We start from the raw sequence: 22,045 nt of genomic DNA on the forward strand, positions 1-22,045 counted from the left end.
GTGTGCATACATTTGTTCTCTACATCTGTGTCTCAATTTCTGCCCTGCAAACCTGTTCATCTGTACCATTTTTCTAGGTTCCACATATATGCGTTAATATACGATATTTCTTTTTCTCTTTCTGACTTCACTCTGTATGACAGACTCTAGATCCATCCACATCTCAACAAATGACCCAATTTCATTCCTTTTTATGGCTGAGTAATATTCCATTGTATATATGTACCACAACTTCTTTATCCATTCGTCTGTCGATGGGCATTTAGGTTGCTTCCATGACCTGGCTATTGTAAATAGTGCCGCAATGAACATTGGGGTGCATGTGTCTTTTTGAATTATGGTTTTCTCAGGGTATATGCCCAGTAGTGGGGTTGCTGGGTCATATGGTAGTTGTATTTTTAGTTTTTTAAGGAACCTCCATACTGTTCTCCATAGTGGCTGCATCAATTTACATTCCCACCAAGAGTGCAAGAGGGTTCCCTTTTCTCCACACCCTCTCCAGCATTTGCTGTTTGTAGGTTTTCTGATGATGCCCATTCTAACTGGTGTGAGGTGATACCTCATTGTAGTTTTGATTTGCATTTCTCTAATAATTAGTGATGTTGAGCATCTTTTCATGTGCTTCTTGGCCATCTGTATGTCTTCTTTGGAGAAATGTCTATTTAGGTCTTCTTTGCATTTTTGGATTGGGTTTTTTTTTTTTTTAATATTGAGCTGCATGAGCTGTTTATATATTTTGGAGATTAATCCTTTGTCTGCTGATTTGTTTGCAAATATTTTCTCCCACTCTGAGGGTTGTCTTTTCATGTTGTTCGTGGTTTCCTTTGCTGTGCAAAAGGTTTTAAGTTTCATTAGGTCCCATTTGTTTATTTTTGTTTTTATTTCCATTACTCTAGGAGGTGGATCAAAAAAGATCTTGCTGTGATTTATGTCAAAGAATGTTCTTCCTATGTTTTCCTCTAAGAGTTTTATAGTGTCCCGTCTTACATTTAGATCTCGAATCCATTTTGAGTTTATTTTTGTGTATGGTGTTAGGGAGTGTTCTAATTTCATTCTTTTACATGTAGCTGTCCAGTTTTCCCGGCACCACTTATTGAAGAGACTGTCTTTTCTCCATTGTATATCCTTGCCTCCTTTGTCATAGATTAGTTGACCATAGGTGCATGGGTTTATCTCTGGGCTTTCTATCTTGTTCCGTTGATCTATATTTCTGTTTTTGTGCCAGTACCATATTGTCTTGATTACTGTAGCTTTGTAGTATAGTCTGAAGTCAGGGAGTCTGATTCCTCCAGCTCTGTTTTTCTCCCTCTAGACTGCTTTGGCTATTCGGGGTCTTTTGTGTCTCCATACAAATTTTAAGATTTTTTGTTCTAATTCTGTAAAAATTGCCACTGGTAATTTGATAGGGATTGCGTTGAATCTGTAGATGCTTTGGGTGGTATAGTCATTTTCACAATACTGATTCTTCCAATCCAAGAACATGGCATATCTCTCCATCTGTTGGTATCATCTTTAATTGCTTTCATCAGTGTCTTATAGATTTCTGCATACAGGTCTTTTGTCTCCCTAGGTAGGTTTATTCCTAGGTATTTTATTCTTTTTGTTGCAATGGTAAATGGGAGTGTTTCCATAATTTCTCTTTCAGATTTTTCATCATTAGTGTATAGGAATGCAAGAGATTTCTGTGCATTAATTTTGTATCCTGCAACTTTACTATATTCATTAATTAGCTCTAGCAGTTTTCTGGTGGCAGTTTTAGGATTCTCTATGTATAGTGTCATGTCATCTGCAAACAGTGACAGTTTTACTTCTTCTTTTCCAATTTGTATTCCTTTTATTTCTTTTTCTTCTCTGATTGCCGTGGCTAGGACTTCCAGAACTATGTTGAATAATAGTGGTGAGAGTGGACATCCTTGTCTCGTTCCTGATCTTAGAGGAAATGCTTTCAGTTTTTCACCATTGAGAATGATGTTTGCTTTGGGTTTGTCATATATGGCCTTTATTATGTTGAGGTAGGTTCCCTCTATGCCCACTTTCTGGAGAGTTTTTATCAGAAATGGGTGTTGAATTTTGTCAAAAGCTTTTTCTGCATCTATTGAGATGATCATATGGTTTTTATTCTTCAATTTGTTAATATGGTGTATCACATTGATTGATTTGCGTATATTGAAGAATCCTTGCATCCCTGGGATAAATCCCACTTGATCGTGGTGTATGATCCTTTTAATGTGTTGTTGGATTCTGTTTGCTAGTATTTTGTTGAGGATTTTTGCATCTATATTCATCAGTGATATTGGTCTGTAATTTTCTTTTTTTGTAGTGTCTTTGTCTGGTTTTGGTATCAGGGTGATGGTGGCCTCATAGAATGAGTTTGGGAGTGTTCCTTCCTCTGCAATTTTTTGGAAGAGTTTGAGAAGGATGGGTGTTAGCTCTTCTCTAAATGTTTGATAGAATTCACCTGTGAAGCCATCTGGTCCTGGACTTTTGTTTGTTGGAAGATTTTAAATCACAGTTTCAATTTCATTACTTGTGATTGGTCTGTTCATATTTTCTGTTTCTTCCGGGTTCAGTCTTGGAAGGTTATACCTTTCTAAAAATTTGTCCATTTCTTCCAGGTTGTCCATTTTATTGGCATAAAGTTGCTTGTAGTAGTCTCTTAGGATGCTTTGTATTTCTGCGGTGTCTGTTGTAACTTCTTTTTCATTTCTGATTTTATTGATTTGAGTCCTCTCCCTCTTTTTCTTGATGAGTCTGGCTAATGGCTTATCAATTTTGTTTATCTTCTCAAAGAACCAACTTTTAGTTTTATTGATCTTTGCTATTGTTTTCTTTGTTTCTATTTCATTTATTTCTGCTCTGATCTTTATGATTTCTTTCCTTCTGCTAACTTTGGGTTTTGTTTGTTCTTCTTTCTCTAGTTTCTTTAGGTGTAAGGTTAGATTGTTTACTTGAGATGTTTCTTGTTTCTTTAGGTAGGCTTGTATAGCTATAAACTTCCCTCTTAGAACTACTTTTGCTGCATCCCATAGGTTTTGGGTCGTCGTGTTTTCATTGTCATTTGTCTCTAGGTATTTTTTGATTTCCTCTTTGATTTCTTCAGTGATCTCTTGGTATTTAGTAACGTATTGTTTAGCCTCCATGTGTTTGTCTTTTTAACGTTTTTTTCCCTGTAATTCATTTCTAATCTCATAGTGTTATGGTCAGAAAAGATGCTTGATATGATTTCAATTTTCTTAAATTTACTGAGGCTTGATTTGTGACCCAAGATGTGATCTATCCTGGAGAATGTTCCGTGTGCACTTGAGAAGAACGTGTAATCTGCTGTTTTTGGATGGAATGTCCTATATATATCAATTAAATCTATCTGGTCTAGTGTGTCATTTAAAGCTTGTGTTTCCTTATTTATTTTCATTTTGGATGATCTGTCCATTGGTGTAAGTGGAGTGTTAAAGTCCCCCACTATTATTGTGTTACTGTCGATTTCCTCTTTTATAGCTGTTAGCAGTTGCTTTATGTATTGAGGTGCTCCTATGTTGGGTGCATATATATTTATAATTGTTATATCTTCTTCTTGGATTGATCCCTTGATCATTATGTAGTGTCCTTCCTTGTCTCTTGTAACATTCTTTATTTTAAAGTCTATTTTATCTGATAAGAGTATAGCTACTCCAGCTTTCTTTTGATTTCCATTTGCATGGAATATCTTTTTCCATCCCCTCACTTTCAGTCTGTATGTGTCCCTAGGTCTAAAGTGGGTCTCTTGTAGACAGCATATATATGGGTCTTGTTTTTGTATCCATTCAGCCAGTCTATGTCTTTTCGTTGGGGCATTTAATCCATTCACGTTTAAGGTAATTATCGATATGTATGTTCCTATGACCATTTTCTTAATTGTTTTGGGTTCGTTTTTGTAGGTCCTTTTCTTCTCTTGTATTTCCCCCTTAGAGAAGTTCCTTTAGCATTTGTTGTAGAGCTGGTTTGGTGGTGCTGAATTCTCTTAGCTTTTGTTTGTCTATAAAGCTTTTGATTTCTCCATCAAATCTAAATGAGATCCTTGCCGGGTAGAGTAATCTTGGTTGTAGGTTCTTCCCTTTCATCACTTTAAGTATATCATGCCACTCCCTTCTGGCTTGTAGAGTTTCTGCTGAGAAATCAGCTGTTAACCTTATGGGAGTTCCCTTGTATGTTATTTGTCGTTTTTCCCTTGCTGCTTTCAATAATTTTTCTTTGTCTTTAATTTTTGCCACTTTGATTACTATGTGTCTCGGCGTGTTTCTCCTTGGGTTTATCCTGTATGGGACTCTCTGCGCTTCCTGGACTTGGGTGGCTATTTCCTTTCCCATGTTAGGGAAGTTTTCGACTATAATCTCTTCAAATACTTTCTTGGGTCGTTTCTCTCTGTCTTCTCTTTCTGGCACCCCTATAATGCGAATGTTGTTGCGTTTAAATGTTGTCCCAGAGGTCTCTTAGCCTGTCTTCATTTCTTTTCATTCCTTTTTCTTTATTCTGTTCTGCAGCAGTGAATTCCACCATTCTGTCTTCCAGGTCACTTATCCGTTTTTCTGCCTCAGTTATTCTTCTGTTGATTCCTTCTAGTGTAGTTTTCATTTCAGTTATTTTACTGTTCATCTCTGTTTGTTCTTTAATTCTTCTAGATCTTTGTTAAACATTTCTTGCATCTTCTTGATCTTTGCCTCTATTCTTTTTCTGAGGTCCTGGATCATCTTCACTATCATTATTCTGAATTCTTTTTCTGGAAGGTTGCCTATCTCCACTTCATTTAGTTGTTTTTCTGGGGTTTTATCTTGTTCCTTCATCTGGTACATAGCCCTCTGCCTTTTCATCTTGTCTATCTTTCTGTGAATGTGGTTTTCATTCCACCGGTTGCAGGATTGTAATTCTTCTTGCTTCTGCTCTCTGCCCACTGGTGGATGAGGGTATCTAAGAGGCTTGTGCCTGAAACTGCCTTTTACCCCTTGCTGTCTTTCTAGACAATTGCCATGGGTTTTTAGGCCTTGCATATGGGAAGAGAAGATTCCTTCCATAGAGTGTTATAAACGTGCACTTGATGCATTCTCAAGATTGTAGTGGCTGGCTAGGCAAGTCTGAAATGTGTAGGGTAGGCTGGAACTCTGGAGCATGGCCTGAAGCTGCTGCCCACGGGTGGAATGTCTTCCTCCTGTAGTCTTTTTTTTCTTAATTTAGTTATTCAGAGGCCTTAATAGTAATTCTTAGTGGGAAATGTCTTATATTTTGATTGAATTTTGAAATTTCATTTATTAGCCATGTTGGGTTATGAACTATTTACAGGAAAATGTGACCCTATTTTATCATGTGGTGTTTTTAATACTCAACTTTCATGGCTAAAAGAGAGAGAAGTTTATAGTTATTTTGTGAATTTATGACCTTTTAGTTAGCTAATTCTAATAAGTCTATGCTTCATATTTATAAAGCTTCATATTTACAATTATGGAGAATTATAAACATTTTTTTCCAATTTTGGTGAAAAGAGTTATTTTATAAATTAAGATAATTCATGGATTGGCAGGCATTTTTCTGGAAATTTCTATAACTTTCTATAATCTTTATTATTAACTTTGAATACTTATATAATTAAAATAATTGTAAGCAGTAGTGCCTGTTAGGATATTTGGTTGACCTTTGAAACCCTATTTATGATTTTCCTTTTGCAATGTTTACTTTTCCACTATAGACTAGACTCACAGTTTTGAACATCCAAAATTGTACTATCCAATGGTAAATAATATTTTTAGTTATTATTTTACATTAGAATGATTGTGAATGCATTTTTCACCCATTTTTTAAATCTTCCTTTAGAGCATAACATACTGTCTTAAATCACTGCATATACCTATGTTCTTTAGAATTGGTCAATTGAATTTTGTAGACTAAGGAATAATTCAATCTGATATTGAATATAAGTGGCTGTTATTGTCATATTGAAAGATCGAATGCATAATATGATTTTTCTCTTAGTAGAGCAATATATTATGAGAAGTTTGGATAAGGAATTCCAGAACTGTGAAATAGTTCTATGTGTGTTTTTTAGCACTGTCTTAGGTGGAAACATATACAAGAAGTGAAATACCATGTTCTTGAGAAATCTCTAATTATTGTAGGAGAAAGTTTGAATTCATAAAATCATTAGAACCATGTTTCAAAAATTAAAGGAGTGAGAGAGACTTCTATTTAGGATTAGGGAAGAAAGTATTAGAACTTCTATTTCTATTTATTTTTAATGCTTTATATATGTTTTATAATGAATAATATAATATATATATTTTATGTAAATTTATAAAATATAAATATGTATTTGTATTGTATAAATATTTATATATTTGGAGTGAATGCTCACAGATTTCTTATTAATGGAAATGTGTTAATGCTGTTAACAAGAGGAAGCCAAAGGTATCAATGTGGACTGCAGAGTTGGAAAAGACTTTATAGAAGAGGTAGATTTAAAAAACAAAGTAGAGTTTAAGGTATAGAGAGGATTTGGATAGTTGTAGAGAATGATGGAGTGTACAAAATATTATGTTTAGGAGAGTATAATTAACAATGATGTAAGTACTCAACATTAGTTTATTTCCTTCTTTGGTTGATAGTATAATTCTCAAAACCAAAAAATCTTCTTTCTCCCTTATCTTTCACTTCTAATTGGTTATCTAATGCTGTTGTTTCTAACTCTTAATATCTAGCTCTTAAAATCTAACTAATTTAAGAATTTTTAACTCTTAAACATCTTTTGAATCTTCCCCCTTTTCTTCATCTCCAGAGACCTAGAACAGTTCAAGTCCTCATTTCCTCTTTCCTGGTTTTTAGAGTTTCAAGCACATTCTCTTAGCCTAGGAGAGGGATGCATGTGAGTAACATAATGGACCACAAATTGTATCTGGGACATTATCATCAAACCATGCTTCATATTACCCTCATTTGTCCTCATCTTTGTTCATCTCTTTTTGTGTTTACTAGGCTTCTATTTGCTTTGGCCTTTATTCATAACCTTCTTTCTTACCGCAGTAGCCCTCATTCTTACTGCATTGTTTCCTGGCTACACTTTGCATTCTTCCTTAATGATATTTTCATAGGCTTACATCTTGGTTAGTGTATGCCTCCATTGTCCTCTCAGGAGTTACAATCATTGAGCTATCCTAAGACCACTGTTATTCTCTGCACTCCTCAGATACAGCCTACTCTACCCCTTATATCTTGACATTAGATTGGAACCAGACATCTCTGACCAGAACTAATTGCAGCATCTTTAGAATCAATCTTTTTGTTTCCAGTCTTGTCTACCTTTTGTTCATTCTCTGCATTTATGCTAGAGTGTTCCTTTAAAAATACAAATCTGACTATTCTGTGTTGCAGATTTAAAAGCCATCTAATTGCCTAAGTTCAAACTCTTTGTCTCTTCATTGTTCATTTAAAGAATGAGGTAGTGCATTCCAAGTAAGTTAAAGACAACTGTAAATTCAGAATCTTTGTCAAATAGTTTTTTGTGTTTCTTTACTTGGTACAGTTTTCTTTGCTTCTTCATGTGTCTCCCATCTTCAGTTCAGTCTAATATAGCTCTAAACAGGTTTTACTCCTGTGGTCAGTTTTCTATCTCTGTGCCCACATTTATTTTCACTCTGGTTGTATAATAGATTCTCCCTCTAGTTTTTTCTATTGCTTCTTCTTTGGCTATTAGATACTACAATAACTATTGAAATTAGACTTAGATGTTTCTCATTTAGCTTTGGATGTTAATTAGGAACATAACAGACATGGTCTTTTTTCTCATGAGATTTTGCACTCTACTTGGAGACACATAAAATGAATAATTACAAATAAATATTTAATTACAAATTGGGATAAGTGCTATGAAGGAAATAAAAATGACAAAATATAAGAAAATAATAAGGCCTAATCTAGATTTGGTGATCAAGGATGGCCTTAAACTGAGACCTAAATAAGTGAGATTTAGTTAAGGGAAAGCATGTGAGTTGGAGAGAGCTTTTCAGTCAGGAGGAAAAGCATGTAGAAATGCCCTGAGGTGTGAGGGAGCTTGGTTAATACATGTGAGTGAATGAAAACCTTTGTGACTAAGTGTAAGAAGAAATATGGAAAGGGGAATGAAGTGAGTATGGGGTGATAAGGACCAAATCAGGTAGGGCCAAGGAAAGGAATTTTGCTTTTATTCTTCTGGCAAAGGAACACCACTGAAAGATTTTAATTAGAGGAATGACATGATCTTGTTTGCATTTTTAAAGGATCATTGTCACTTCTGTGTGGAAGGTAAATTTGATGTTGGGTGGGGAGTGTTGGTAGTGAGGAATAGAAGTGGGGAAATCAGATTGGAGGCTATTCAAATGGTACAGCTATGAAAGAATGTCTTTTAAAAATGGAATCATCACACTTCTCCTAGCATTTGGTGAGCCCATTAATCTGAGGACATTTTGTCTGTCTTCAGCTCCGAAAAATTTTTTTCCCTTTTTTTTTCTCTTCTCGTGTCATTGTTCTCTCTCTCCCTCTCCCTCTCTCTCCGTAAGTCCCGATAAGTAGATTTTGCAAATTCTGGATCTATCCTTCATGTTTTAAAGTTTTTCCCTTACACTTTCTACCTGCTAGTTCTTTTTCTGAAGAACTTGGGGAAAAATTTTTTTTTTTGCATCCTCCTCCTAATTCAATCTTCAGGTATGTTTGTTTTGCTATTTTAAAAATCTTAGTTGTCTATTTTAAATTTTTAAAGAGCTCTAGGTAATTTATTTCATGGCTATAGTATCCTGTTGGAACTTAACTATACTTAGCAATTATAAAATTTTTTCTCCTTGGATTTTATTTTAGTTCTCTTAATTGAATTTGTACCTCTCTTTCATGGTTTTGCTCTTCTTCACTAATTGTTGATTCTTGATTGTTTACTCATCTAAGTATTTGAGAATCCATACTCACCCACGTGTGTGTTGCAATCTGATTCTTCTGATTATGGGGAGAGATGGGAGGTGCTATAAGGAAGGGTGGGCTTGGTAGCCTGTCTTTTGGTTATAGGGAATGCTTATTTTGCTTAGAGTTTATGAGCTGGGAATTAGTCCCTTTGGGTCTAACTCCCAGAATCCTTGATTTAACCTGAGATGGGTTGTGTGGTGGGGGGTGTGGTCACCTGGTATAGTTGTTCACATAACCTTATTGAATTAATATGAGTTCTCCCCCCTCAGCCTCCAAGGATTCTTCAACGTTTTGGTTTGTTAACGTTAGGCTGTCTTGTTTTGTTAATGTGTGTGTGTGTGTGTGTGTGTGTGTGTGTGTGTGTATAAAATTTTTCTTTTAATTTATGGGATTGGGGGTGAGAGAGAGTGGACACATACTCAGTCTACTGTCTTTATTTTATTTTATTAAAAAAATTTACTTATTTATTTTGGTTGCGTGGGTCTTGGTTGTGGCATGTGGGAACTTTTAGTTGCGGTGTGTGGACTTCTTAGTTGCGGCATGCATGTGGGATCTAGTTCCTTGACCAGGGATCGAACCCGGGCCCCCTGCATTGGGAGCATGGAGTCTTACCCACTGGACCACCAGGGAAGTCCCAATCAATCCACTGTCTTTAACCAATCCTTGAGTTTTAAAAAATAAACTATTTTTACCTAAGCTGTGTGACTTCATTTTATATAGATCCATTGCTTATTTTGTTTAATGAACTTTGGGCTCATTTGGTTGTGGAATTAATTTTATAGAAACAGTACTATTAATATTTATCCATTATTATTTAGCATAGTTCCATTTGGAGTTCCTCTATGCTTTACAGCACTCTAGTTGCATTAACCCATCTCTTTTGGTTTTTCCCTTTCAAATGGAATTCTTATTTCTTGTCTCTCCTTTCCCATTTTTTTAAATCCAGCTTTTAACGCACTTATATTCTTTTGATTTTTTTAGAAGAGATGACTAAGCTTAAAAATAACAAAGAAGTAGAACTTGAAGAATTGAAAAAAATCTTGGTAAGTGTATGGTTTCTCTTATTAATATGTAGCAGTTATTTTTCAAAATAGTATTAAATCCAGTGACTTAGACTCTCATCCTATAGATGTCTTATGGTAGTTTTTCAACTAAAATATAAAAAAACTACATTTGGTTTTAGTGAAGCCACATTTCTTATCTCTATCAATTTTTATAGTATATTTTGATAACTGTCGGTGTAGGTGTTTATATTACTTAAGCATGTGTTGATAGTACATTTAAGTGAGATCAAATATGCCTATTATGTAGCTGATTGTAAATTTGGTGTGTGTTTGATAACTTTGAGCCACAAAGCTGCAATTTTGAGAAAGATATGTATGATATCTATTCAGTACCTATGTTTAGTATTCAAATAGAATCATATTTAATGAATTTGTTAGGATAAGGCTTCATTATGTTTTACTTGATTATAGTGTGTAGAGCATGGGTTGGTAAACTTTTTTTGTAAAGGACTAGATAGTAAATATTTTAGGCTTTGTGGCTATATACAGAATGTTAATTTTCTCCTCCCCCTCCATTTTTTTTCTTTTATTTTTAACAATCTTATAAAAATGTAAGAACCATTCTTAGTTCAAGGGCCTACAAAAGAAGGTTGTGGGCTGATTTTTGTCTCAGAGGCTGTAGTTTGCCAACCTTTGCTTATAGAAGACAATATTGTTTATGATTACAGATCTTTGATTTTGGGTTTAACCAATCACATCTCTACCTGATTTTGCAACTCCTAATTCTTCCATCTCTTGGGAAGCACTATTTCCAAATGCTTATCCTTTCTTCAGTGAATTGCTTTTGCACAAATTCTTGCAAATAATAATATTTACATTTCTTTCAAATTTGATAATGTAAATTTATACTTCAGGTCTCAGCTTAAATATCAATTCTTTAGAAATCTCTCTTGACATTCCTAGCTAATTTAGGTCTCTATATAGCTTGTCCCTATAGCACCCTGAATTTTTCCTTTATAGCACTTATCACAAATGAAATTTATTTCTGGTATAATTATTTAAGGCTTTTTTCGCCCTTTAGAGTCTCCTTTACTTAGCACAGTAGATGGCACATAGTAGGTGGTCAATAAATAAATAGTGGAATGCTCCAATAAGGGCTAAGAACCTTTGTCCTGTTTGCCCTGTAACCTCAGTACTTAGCACAGTAACTGACACTTTGTAAGCACTTAATAAATATTTGTTGAATGAATTAATACTAAAGTATTATTTTTACACTCCAACATGGACAAGGATTGGTTTAGGTTTTGTTATATTTGAATAGCAAGTAGAGCATAATTAATATCTTGGTTCTTAGAATCATAATGCTTTGATGGTATCCAGCTTTTTACTTCTTAACTGTATGTCCTAGAGCAATTTACCTATATTCTTGATGCCTTGGTTTTTCCATGAAAATGGTTTTTCCATTTTTATGAAATGGGGGAAATAATTGTACATATCTCACAGGGTGGTTGTGAGGGATGAATAAGATACATTTATTCATTTAACAAATATTTGTTGAGTTCCTTTTATGGTATACTCTGGGGATGCACTGGGGAGCAAATGGATGCATATCCTGTTTTCATGGAGCTAGTCATGAAATACTCACACTTAAATACAAGCAGTCATTCAAAGGTAATATTACAATGGTGTCAAGGGCAATAAAGGATTAGTTCACAGTGTAATAAAGGGATTTGAACTATTTAGAGAGTTTAGGAGACGTTTTTTGAAAAAGTAAAGATTGAACTGGAATCCAGAGAAGGAAGGGAAGTGCTTATCAGGTGGAGAAAATATGTGCAAAGTTTCTTTGATAGGAAGGAGTATGGTGAATACAACATGGAGTGAAAGAAAGAGTGTGGTGCAAAATAAGGCTAGAGAGGTAGTAGGAGCCTGTTAATTCATGGCCCTTTAAAATCATATCAACAGAATTTTATGTTTATCCTAAGAGGAATGAGAAGCTCTAAAGAATTTCAGCAGGGAGTAAATTGGTCAGATTTGCAATTTGAAGAGCTCATTTGGTTTGCAGTACGGAGAACACAATATATTAAGATAGAACAGTTAAGAATAGACAGACAATCACAGGAGCCAGAGAAGAGAATTTAGGCTGGGAGATGATGGTAGTAGTGAGATACTACTTTGAGAGATATTTAAGATTTAAATACTTTGGATTGATGTAGAGTATTGGTAATACCATTTGTTGAAAAGACTCTCCTTTTTCTTTATGTATGTATGTGTGTATGTATGTATTTATTTTTTTGGCTGCACCAAGCGGCTTGCGGGATCTAAGTTCCTCGACCAGGGATTGAACCTGAGCTCTCGGCAGTGAAAGTGCAGAGTCCTAACCATTGGACCGCCAGGGAATTCCTAAGACTCCTTTTTCTATTGAGTTACTTTTGCACATTTATAAAAGAAATCAATTGAGCATATTTGTGTGGGTCTACTTCTGGGCTATTTCTATTTCATTGACTTTTGTGATCTATCCATTCACCAGTGTTTTGTTTATTGTAGCTTTACAGTGAGTCTTAGATTTGGGTAGTGTGATTCCTCCAGCTTTATTATTCTTTTGCATATAAATTTTATTTTTTAAATGTATTTATTTTTTGCATCTAATTGTATTTTATTTTATTTTTTCTTCCAGTTTTCTTGAGATATAATTGTCATACAGCACTGTATAAGTTTAAGGTCTACAGCATAATGATTTGACTTACATACATTATAATAAGTCTACATCCATCATCTCATATAGATACAAAATGAAAGAAATAGAAAAAAAATTTTCCTTGTGATGAGAACTGTTAAGATTTACTGTCTTAACAACTTTCATAAATAACATACAGCAGTGTGAATTATATCACATTGTACGTTACATCCCTAGTACTGTTTATCTTATAACTGGAAGTTTGTGCCTTTTGGCAGTCTTCGTCCAACTCCTTGTCCTCTCTTATTTTCCCCACCCCCATAACCATAAATCTCATCTCTGTTTTATGACTTTGTTTGTTTTGAAGTATAATTGACCTAAAACAGTATGCTAGTTCCTGTTGCACACCAGTGATTTGATATTTCTGTACATTTCGAAATGTTCACTGTGATAAGTCTAGTTACAATATGTCACCATACAAAGATATTACATGGGTATTGACTATATTCCCCACACTGTACATTTCATACCTGTGACTCATTTATTTTGCAACTGGAAGTTTGTACCTCTTAGTCTTCTATGCCTATTTCTTTCCTACCCTCACCTCTCTCCCCTCTGGCAACCACCTGTTTTTCCACTGTATCTATAACTCTGTTTCTGTTTTGTTGTGTCTGTTCATTTGTTTTGTTTTTTAGATTTCACATATAAGTGAAATCATACAGTATTTGCCTTTCTCTGTATGACTTATTTCAACATAATACCCTCTGGGTCCACCTATTTGTTGCAAATGACAAGATTTCGTTTTTTTTATGGCTGTTATATATCTATCTATCTTTCTCACATATTCTTTATCTGTTCATCAATTGATGGGCATTTATGTTGCTTCCATATCTTAGCTATTGTAAATAATTCTGCAGTGCACATAAGGGTGCATATATCTTTTTGAATTAGTGTTTTTGTTTCCTTCAGATAAATTCTCAGAAGTGAAATTGCTAGATCATATGGCAATTGTATTTTAAATTTTTTGAGAAACCTCCATCCTGTTTTCCATAGTGGCTGCACCAATTTACATTCCCACCAACAATGCATGAGGGTTCCCTTTGTTCCACATCCTCACCAACACTTGTTATCTCTTATCTTTTGATAATATCCATTCTGACAGATGGGAGGTGGTATCTAATTGTGGTTTTGATTTGCCTTTCCCTGATTAGTGGTGATGAGCGTCTTTTCATGTGCCGGTTGGACATCTTTATGTCTTTGGAAAAATCTCTCTTCAGATCCTTTTCCCTGTCCTATTTTATAATGGGGTTGTTTGTTTTTTTTGATGTTGAGTTGTATGAGTTCTTTGTTTCTTTGTATATTGTGGATATTAACCCCTTTTGGATGTATCATTTGCAAATATTTTCTCCCATTCAGTAGGTGGCCTTTTCATTTTTTTGATAGTTTCCTTTTCTATGCAAAAGTCTTTTAGTTTGATATAGTCCAATTTGTTTATTTTGATTTTGTTTCCCTTGCCTGAGGAAACATATCCAAAAAAATATTGCTAACACTGATGTCAAATAGTGTACTGCCTATGTTTTCTCCTAGGAATTTTATGGTTTCAGGTCTTGCATTTAAGTCTTCAATCCATTTTGAATTTATTTTTGTGCATGATGTGAGAGAGTAGTCCAGTTTGATTCTTTTGCATGTAGCTGTCCAGTGTTCCCAATACCATTTATTAAAGAGGCTGTCTTTTCCCCATTGTATTTCTTGCTCTTTTGTTGTAGGTTAATTGATTATATAAGCATGGGCTTAGTTCTGTGCTCTCTGTTCTGTTCCATTGATCTACGTGTCTGTTTTGGTGCCAGTACCATACTGTTTTGATGTCTGTAGCTTTGTGGTAGAGTTTGAAATCAGGGAGCATGATACCTCCTGCTTTGTTCTTTCTCAAGATCGTTTTGGCAATCTGAGGTCTTTTGTGTTTCCATACAAATTTTAGAATTATTGTAGTATAGTGAAAAATGCCATTGTTATTTTGATAGGGAATGCATTGAATTTGTAGATTGCCTTGGGTAGTGTGGTTGTTTTAATGACATTAATTCTTTGAGTCAATGAATATGGTATATCTTTTCATCTTTTTCTTGTTTGTTTTCAATTTCTTTCATCAGTGTCTTATAGTTTTCCAGGTAGAGATTTTTACTTCCTTACTTAGAGTTATTCATAGGTATTTTATTCTCCTTGATGTGATTGTAAATGGGATTGCTTTCTTAATTTCTCTTTCTGATAGTTTGTTGTTAGTATATAGAACTGCAGTAGATTTCTGTGTATTAATTTTGTATCCTGTAACTTTACTGAATTCATGGATGAGTTCTAGTAGATTTTTGGTGGTGTCTTTAGGGTTTTCTGTTTACAGTATCATGTCATATGCACACAGTGACAGTTTTACTTCTTCCTTTCCGATTTGGATTCTTTTTATTTCTTTTTCTTGTATGATAGATGTGGCTAGGATTTCCAATTCTTTGTTAGGTAGAAGTGGTGAGTGTGGGCATCCTTGTCTTGTTCCTGATTTTAAAGGAAATACTTTTGACTGTTGAGTATGATGTTAGCTGTGGGCTTGTCATATATGACCTTTATTATGTTGAGATATGTTCCCTCTATACTCACTTTCTGGAGAGTTTTTAACATAAATGGATATTGAATTTTGTCAAAAACTTTTTCCACATCTATTGAGATGATCATATAATTTTTATTCTTCAACTGGTTAATGTGGTGTATCACATTAATGTGCAGATATTGAGCCATCCTTGCATCCCTGGGATAAATCCCACTTGATCATGGTGTATGATCCTTTTAATGTATTGTTGAATTTGGTTTCCTAATATTTTGTTGAGGATTTTTGTATCTATGTTTGTCAATGATATTGGCCTGTAATCTTTTGTTTTTGTGATATCTTTGACTGGTTTTGCTAATAGGATAATACTGGCCTGGCAGGATTAGTTTGGAAGAGTTCCTACCTCTGTAGTTTTTTGGAATAGTTTGAGAAGGATAGGTTTTAATTCCCCTCTAAATGTTTGGTAGAATTCACCTATGAAGCCATCTGGTCCTGGCCTTTTGTTTGTTGGCAGTTTTTAAAATTACTGATTCAATTTCATTACTGGTACTTGGTCTGTTTATTCTTTCTATGTCTTCCTGGTTCAGTCTTAGAAAATGTACAATTCTAGGAATTTGTCCTTTTCTTCTAGGCTGTCCATTTTATTGGTGTAAAATTGTTCATAGTAATCTCTCATGATCCTTTGTATTTCTGTGGTATTGGTTGTATTTATCCTTTTTTATTTCTGATTTTATTGATTTGGGCCCTGTTTTTCTCTTGATGAGTCTCTTATTAAAGTTTATCAATTTTGTCTATTTTTTCAAATAACCAGCTCTTAGTTTTGTTGATCTTTTCTATTGTTTTCTTAGTCTCTCTTTTTAAAAATTTAGTTCTGATTTTTATGATTTTCTTCCTTCTACTAACTTTGGGTTTTGTGTGTTCTTTTTCTACTTCCTTTGGGTGTAAGTTTAAACTATTTATTTGAGATTTTTCTTGTTTCCTGAGAGGTAGACTTGTATCACTGTAAACCTCCCTCTTAGAACTGCTTTTGCTGCATTGCTTAGATTTTGTATTGTTGTGTTTTCATTTTTATTTGTCACCACGTATTTTCTGATTTATTCTTTGATTTCTTCAGTGATCCATTGGTTGTTTAGTAGCATATTGTTTAGTCTTCACATGTTTGGGAGTTTTTTTCCCTTGTAGTTTTTTTCTTTGTAGTTGATTTCTAGTCTCATAGTGTTGTGGTCAGAAAAGATGCTTGATATGAATTGAATTTTCTTAAATTTACTGATTTTTTTTGTGGCCTAGCATGTGGTCTATCCTGGAAAAGGTTCCATGTATACGTGAAAAGAATGTCTAGTCTGCTGCTTTTGGATGGAATGTTCTGTATAGATATATTGAGTCCTTTTGGTCTAATGTGTCATCAAAGGCCAGTGTTTTATTGATTTTCTGTCTGGATAATCTGTCTATTGATGTAAGTGGGATGTTAAAGTTCCCTGCTGTTATTGTGTTACTGTCAATTACTCCCTTTATGTCTGTTAATGTTGGCACTATGTATTTAGGTACTTCTATATGTTTGTAGGTACTTCTATGTATTTAGGTACTTCTATATGTTTGTAGGCACTATGTATTTAGGTACTTCTATATGTTTGTAGGTACTATGTATGTAGGTACTTCTATATATATGTGCATATATATTTATAATTATTATATCATCTTTTTGATTAATCCCTTGATCATTATGTAATGTACTTCTTTGTCTCTTGTAACAGTCTTTGTTTTACTTTGTCTGATATAAGTATTGTTACCCTGGCTTTCTTTTGATTTACATTTTCATGGAATACCTTTTTCCATGGCCTCACTTTTAGTCTGTGTCTTTAGATCTGAAGTGAGTCTCTTGTAAGCAGCATATATATGGATCTTGTTTTTTTGCCCATTCAGGCACTCTGTGTCTTTTGTTGGGAGAATTTAGTCCATTAGTCCATTTCTTTTAAAGTAATTACTGATAGGTATGTTCTTATTGCTGTTTTTAAATTGGTTTTGTTGTATTTTTCAAAGTTAGACAGGTTTATTTTTTTGTAAGACCTGTCAGAGCTTTCTTTCTTCCTCTTTTTTTTGTTGAACTATAGTTGATTTACAATATTGTGTTATTTTCTGGTGTATAGCATAGTGATTCGGTTTTTTGCAGATTATATTCCATTATAGGTTATCAAAAGATATTGGGTGTAATTCTGTGTGCTATACAGTATATTCTTGTTGCATATCTATTTTATTTATAGCAGTTTGTATTTGTTAACAGCATACCCCTAACTTCCCCTCCCCACTTCCCTCTCCCCTTTGGTAACTACAAGTTTGTTTTCTACATCTGTGATTCTGTTTCTGTTTTGCATATACATTCATTTGTATTATTTTTTAGATTCCACATGTGATATAATATAGTATTTGTATTTCTCTCTCTGACTTATTTTACTAAGCATAATATTCTCTAGGTCTGTCCATGTTGCTGCAAATGGCAGTATTTCATTCTTTTTTATGGCTGAGTAATATTCCATTTTGTGTGTGGTGTGTGTGTGTGTGTGTGTGTGTGTGTGTGTGTGTGTGTATACATCTTAATCCAGTCATCTGTTGATGGGTACTTGGGTAGCTTCCGTGTTTCTGTGTCTTGGCTGTTGTAAATAGTGCTCCTGTGAACGTTGCGGTGCATATATCTTTTTGAATTAGTGTTTTAGGTTTTTTGGATACGTGCCCAGGAGTGGAATTGCTTCATCATATGGTAATTCTGTTTTTAGTTTTTTAAAGGAACCTCTATACTGTTTTCCATAGTGGCTGCACCAATTTACATTCCCACCAACAGTGTACCAGGGTTCCCTTTTCTCCACATCCTCTCCAATGTTTGTTATTTGTAGACTTTTGATGAGAGCCATTCTCAGAGGTGTGAGGTGATATTTAATTGTGGTTTTGATTTGCATTTCTCTGATAATTAGTGATGTTGAGCATCTTTTCATGTGCCTGTTAGCCATTTGTGTATCTTCTTTGGAGAAATGTCTATACAAGTCTTCTGTCCATTTTCTGATTGGATTGGTTGTTTTTGATATTGAGTTGTATGAGGTGTTTGTATATTTTGAATATTAAAACTCCTTGTCAGTCATATCATTTGCAAATATTTTCTCCTATTTTGTAGGTTGTCTTTTTGTTTTGTCGATGGTTTCCTTTACGGTGCAAAAGATTTTAAGTTTAATAGGGTCCCATGTATTTATTTTTGCTTTTATTTCTTTTGCCTTAGGAGACTGATCCAAGAAAATATTGCTATGATTTATGTTAAAGAGTGTTCTGCCTATGTTTTTCTCTAGGACTTTTATGGTTTCCAGTCTTACATTTAGGTTTTTAATCCATTTTGTGTTATTTTTATATATGGTGTTAGAGAATGTTCTGATTTCATTCTTTTACATGTAGCTGTCCAGTTTTCCCAGCACCAAAGAGACTGTCTTTCCTCCATTGTACATTCTTGCCCCCTTTGTTGTAGATTAATTGACAATAGGTGTGTGGATTTATTTCTGGGCTCTATTTTGTTCCATTCATCTCTGTGTTTGGTTTTGTACCAGTACCATACTGTCTTGATTACTGTAGCTTTGTAGTATAGTCTGAAGTCTCTGAGGATTATACTTTCAGCTTTGTTGTTTTGTTTTTCAGGATTGCTTTGGCAACTCATGGTCTTTTGTGGTTCTATATGTATTTTAGGATTATTTGTCCTAGTTCTGTGAAAAATGTCATGGGTATTTTGACAGGGATTGCATTAAATTTGTAGATTGCTTTGGGTGGTATGGCCATATTAATAATAATTCTTCCAATCCAAGAGCACAGGATATCTTTCCATTTCTTTGAATCATCTCCTATTTCCTTCATCAGTGTTTTATAGTTTGCAGAGTTTTCACCTCCTTGTTTAAGGTTATACCTAGGTATTTTATTTTTCTGATGAAATTTTAAATGGGATTTTTTTTTTGCTTTCTCTTTTTGATAATTCATTATTAGGGTATAGAAATGCAACAGATTTCTGTGTATTAATTTTGTGTCCTGCAACTTTACCGAATTCATTGATGAGCTCAAGTAGTTTTTTGGTAGCATCTTTACTACATCTTAATCTTGTATTCTGCAATCTTGTTGAATTCATCTCTTAGTTCTAATAGTTTTTGGGTGGAGGCTTTAGGGTACTTTGTATAGAGTATCATGTAATCTGCAAATAGTAACAGTTTTACCCCTTTCTTTCCAATTTTGATACTTGTTTTTCCTTCTTGTCTGATTGCTGTGAGTAGGACTTTCAATACTATGTTAAATAGATGTGGTGAGAGTGGGCATTCTTGTCTAGTTCCTGAATTTGGTGGGAAGTTTTTCAGCTTTTCACTGTTGAATACTACTTTGGCTGTGGGTTTTTCATATATGGCCTTTATTATGTTGAGATATGTTTACTCTATACCAACTTTGATGAGAGCTTTTATTGCGAATGGATGTTGAATTTTGTCAAACATTTTTTTCTGCATCTGTTGGAATGATCATGGGTTTTTTTTTTGTCTTTCCTTCTGTTAATGTGGTGTATCACATTGATTGACTTGCATATGTTGAACCAGCCTTGTGGCCCTGGAATAAATCCAACTTGATCATGGTGCATGATCTTTTTATGTATTGTTGAATTTGGTTTGCTAATATTTTGTTGAAGATTTTTACATATATATTCATGAAATATATTTTCTTTTCTTTCTAGTGTCTTTGTCTGATTTTGGTATCAGGGTAACAGTGGCCTTGTGGAACGAATTTGGGAGTGTTTCCTCTTCAATTTGGGGGAATAGTTTGAGAAGGATAGGTCTTAGCTCTTCTTTATATGTTTAGTAGAATTATCCTGTGAAGTTATCCTGTTCTGGACTTTTGTTTGCTGGGAGTTTTATTACAGATTCAATTTCGCTTTTAGTGAGCAGTCTGTTTCAATTGTCTGTTTCTTCTTGACTCAGTCTTGGCAGGCTGTATGTTTCTAGGAACGTGTCCATTTCTTCTAGGTTGTTCAGTTTATTGGCATATAATTGTTGATAACATTCTCATGACTTTTTGTATCTCTGTGGTATTGGCTGTTATTTTTCCTTTTTCATTTCTTATTTTGTTTGTTTGGGTCCTCTTTTTTTTCTTCTTGGTGAGTCTGGCTAAAGGTTTATCAATTTTGTCAAAAAATCAGCTCTTGTTTTTATTGATATTTTCTTTTATTTTTGGTCTCTTATTTATTTCCTCTCTGATCTTTATTGTTTCCTTCCTTCTGCTGACTTTTGTCTTTGGTTTTCTTTTTCTAATTCTTTTAGGTGATAGGCTAGGTTGTTTGTGATTTTCTTTGTTTCTTGAGGAAAGCCTGTATCACTATAAACCTCTCTCTTAGAACTGCTTTTACTGCATCCTATAGATTTTGGAAAGTTGTGTTTTCATTTTCCTCAAGGTATTTTGATTTCCCCTTTGATTTCATTGGTGACCCCCCTTTTTTTTTTTTTTTTAGTAGCATGTTGTTTAGTTGCCACATGGTTGTTCTTTTCCCATTTTTCTTTCTGTAGTTGATTTCTAGTTTCATACAATTATTGGAAAAGATGCTTGATAAAATTTCTGTCCTCCTAAATTTGTTGAGGCTTGTTTTGTGATGTAGTATATGATCTATCCTGGAGAATGTTCTATGTCAACTTGAAAAGAATGTGTATTCTGCTTTTTTTTGAGTGTAGCATCCTGTACATAGCAATTAAGTCCAGCTGGTCTACTGTGTCATATGGGACCTCTGTTGCCTTATAGATTTTCTGTCTGGATGATCTGTCCATTGATGTCAGTCAAGTGTTAAAGTCTCCTATTATCATTGTATTATTTTCAGTTTCTCCCTTTATGTATGTTAGTATTTAAATGTTTAGTGCTCCTGTATTGGGTGCGTATATGTTAACAAGCGTAAAATCCTCTTCTTGTATTGATACCTTTATCATTGTATAATGCTCTTCTTTATCTTTTGTTATAGCCTTTGTTTTAAAACATATTTGGTCTGATATGAGTATTGCTACCCCCACTTTCTTGTTTCTGTTTGCATGAAATCTTTTTCCATCTGCTTACTTTCAGTCTGTGTATTTCACTCTGAAGTGAATCTCTTGTAGTTAGCATATTGAAGGCTCTTGGTTTTTTTTAATCCAATCACCCACCATATATATTGATGGGAGCATTTAGTCTATTAAAATTGAACATAATTGATCAGAGGGCAGACAGCAGAAGCAAGAAAAACTACAATCCTGCAGCCTGTGGAACAAAAACCACATTCACAGAAAGACAGACAAGATGAAAAGGCAGAGGGCTATATACCAGATGAAGGAACAAGATAAAACCCCAGAAAAACAACTAAATGAAGTGGAGATAGGCAACCTTCCAGAAAAAGAATTCAGAAAAATGATAGTGAAGCTGATCCAGGACCTCAGAATAAGAATGGAGGAAAAGATCGAGAAGATGCAAGAAGTGTTTAACAAAGACCTAGAAGAATTAAAGAACAAACAGAGATGAACAATACAATAACTGAAATGAATACTACACTAGAAGGAATCAATAGCAGAATAACTGAAGCAGAAGAACGGATAAGTGACCTGGAAGACAGAATGGTGGAATTCACTGCTGCAGAACAGACTAAAGAAAAAAGAATGAAAAGAAATGAAGACAGCCTAAGAGACCTCTGGGACAACAATAAACACAACAAAATTCGCATAATAGGGGTCCCAGAAGGAGAAGAGAGAGAGAAAGGACCAGAGAAAATATTTGAAGAGATTATAGTCAAAAACTTCCCTAACATGGGAAAGGAAATAG

The 22,045-nt window shown here is 34.3% G+C and overlaps 1 protein-coding gene across 1 annotated transcript in view; it reads left to right on the top strand.

Moving 5' to 3' along the window:
* SYCP1 (synaptonemal complex protein 1) overlaps positions 1-22,045 on the top strand; it is a 168,643-nt gene that overhangs the window by 53,490 nt on the left and 93,108 nt on the right. Inside the window, exon 15 of the mRNA XM_059919118.1 lies at positions 9,928-9,989. Within this exon, the coding sequence (XP_059775101.1) occupies positions 9,928-9,989 (62 nt within the window). The remainder of the gene's footprint in view (positions 1-9,927; positions 9,990-22,045) is intronic.

The sequence above is a fragment of the Balaenoptera ricei genome, chromosome 1, assembly GCF_028023285.1.
Source record: "Balaenoptera ricei isolate mBalRic1 chromosome 1, mBalRic1.hap2, whole genome shotgun sequence".
Classification (NCBI taxonomy): domain Eukaryota; kingdom Metazoa; phylum Chordata; class Mammalia; order Artiodactyla; family Balaenopteridae; genus Balaenoptera; species Balaenoptera ricei.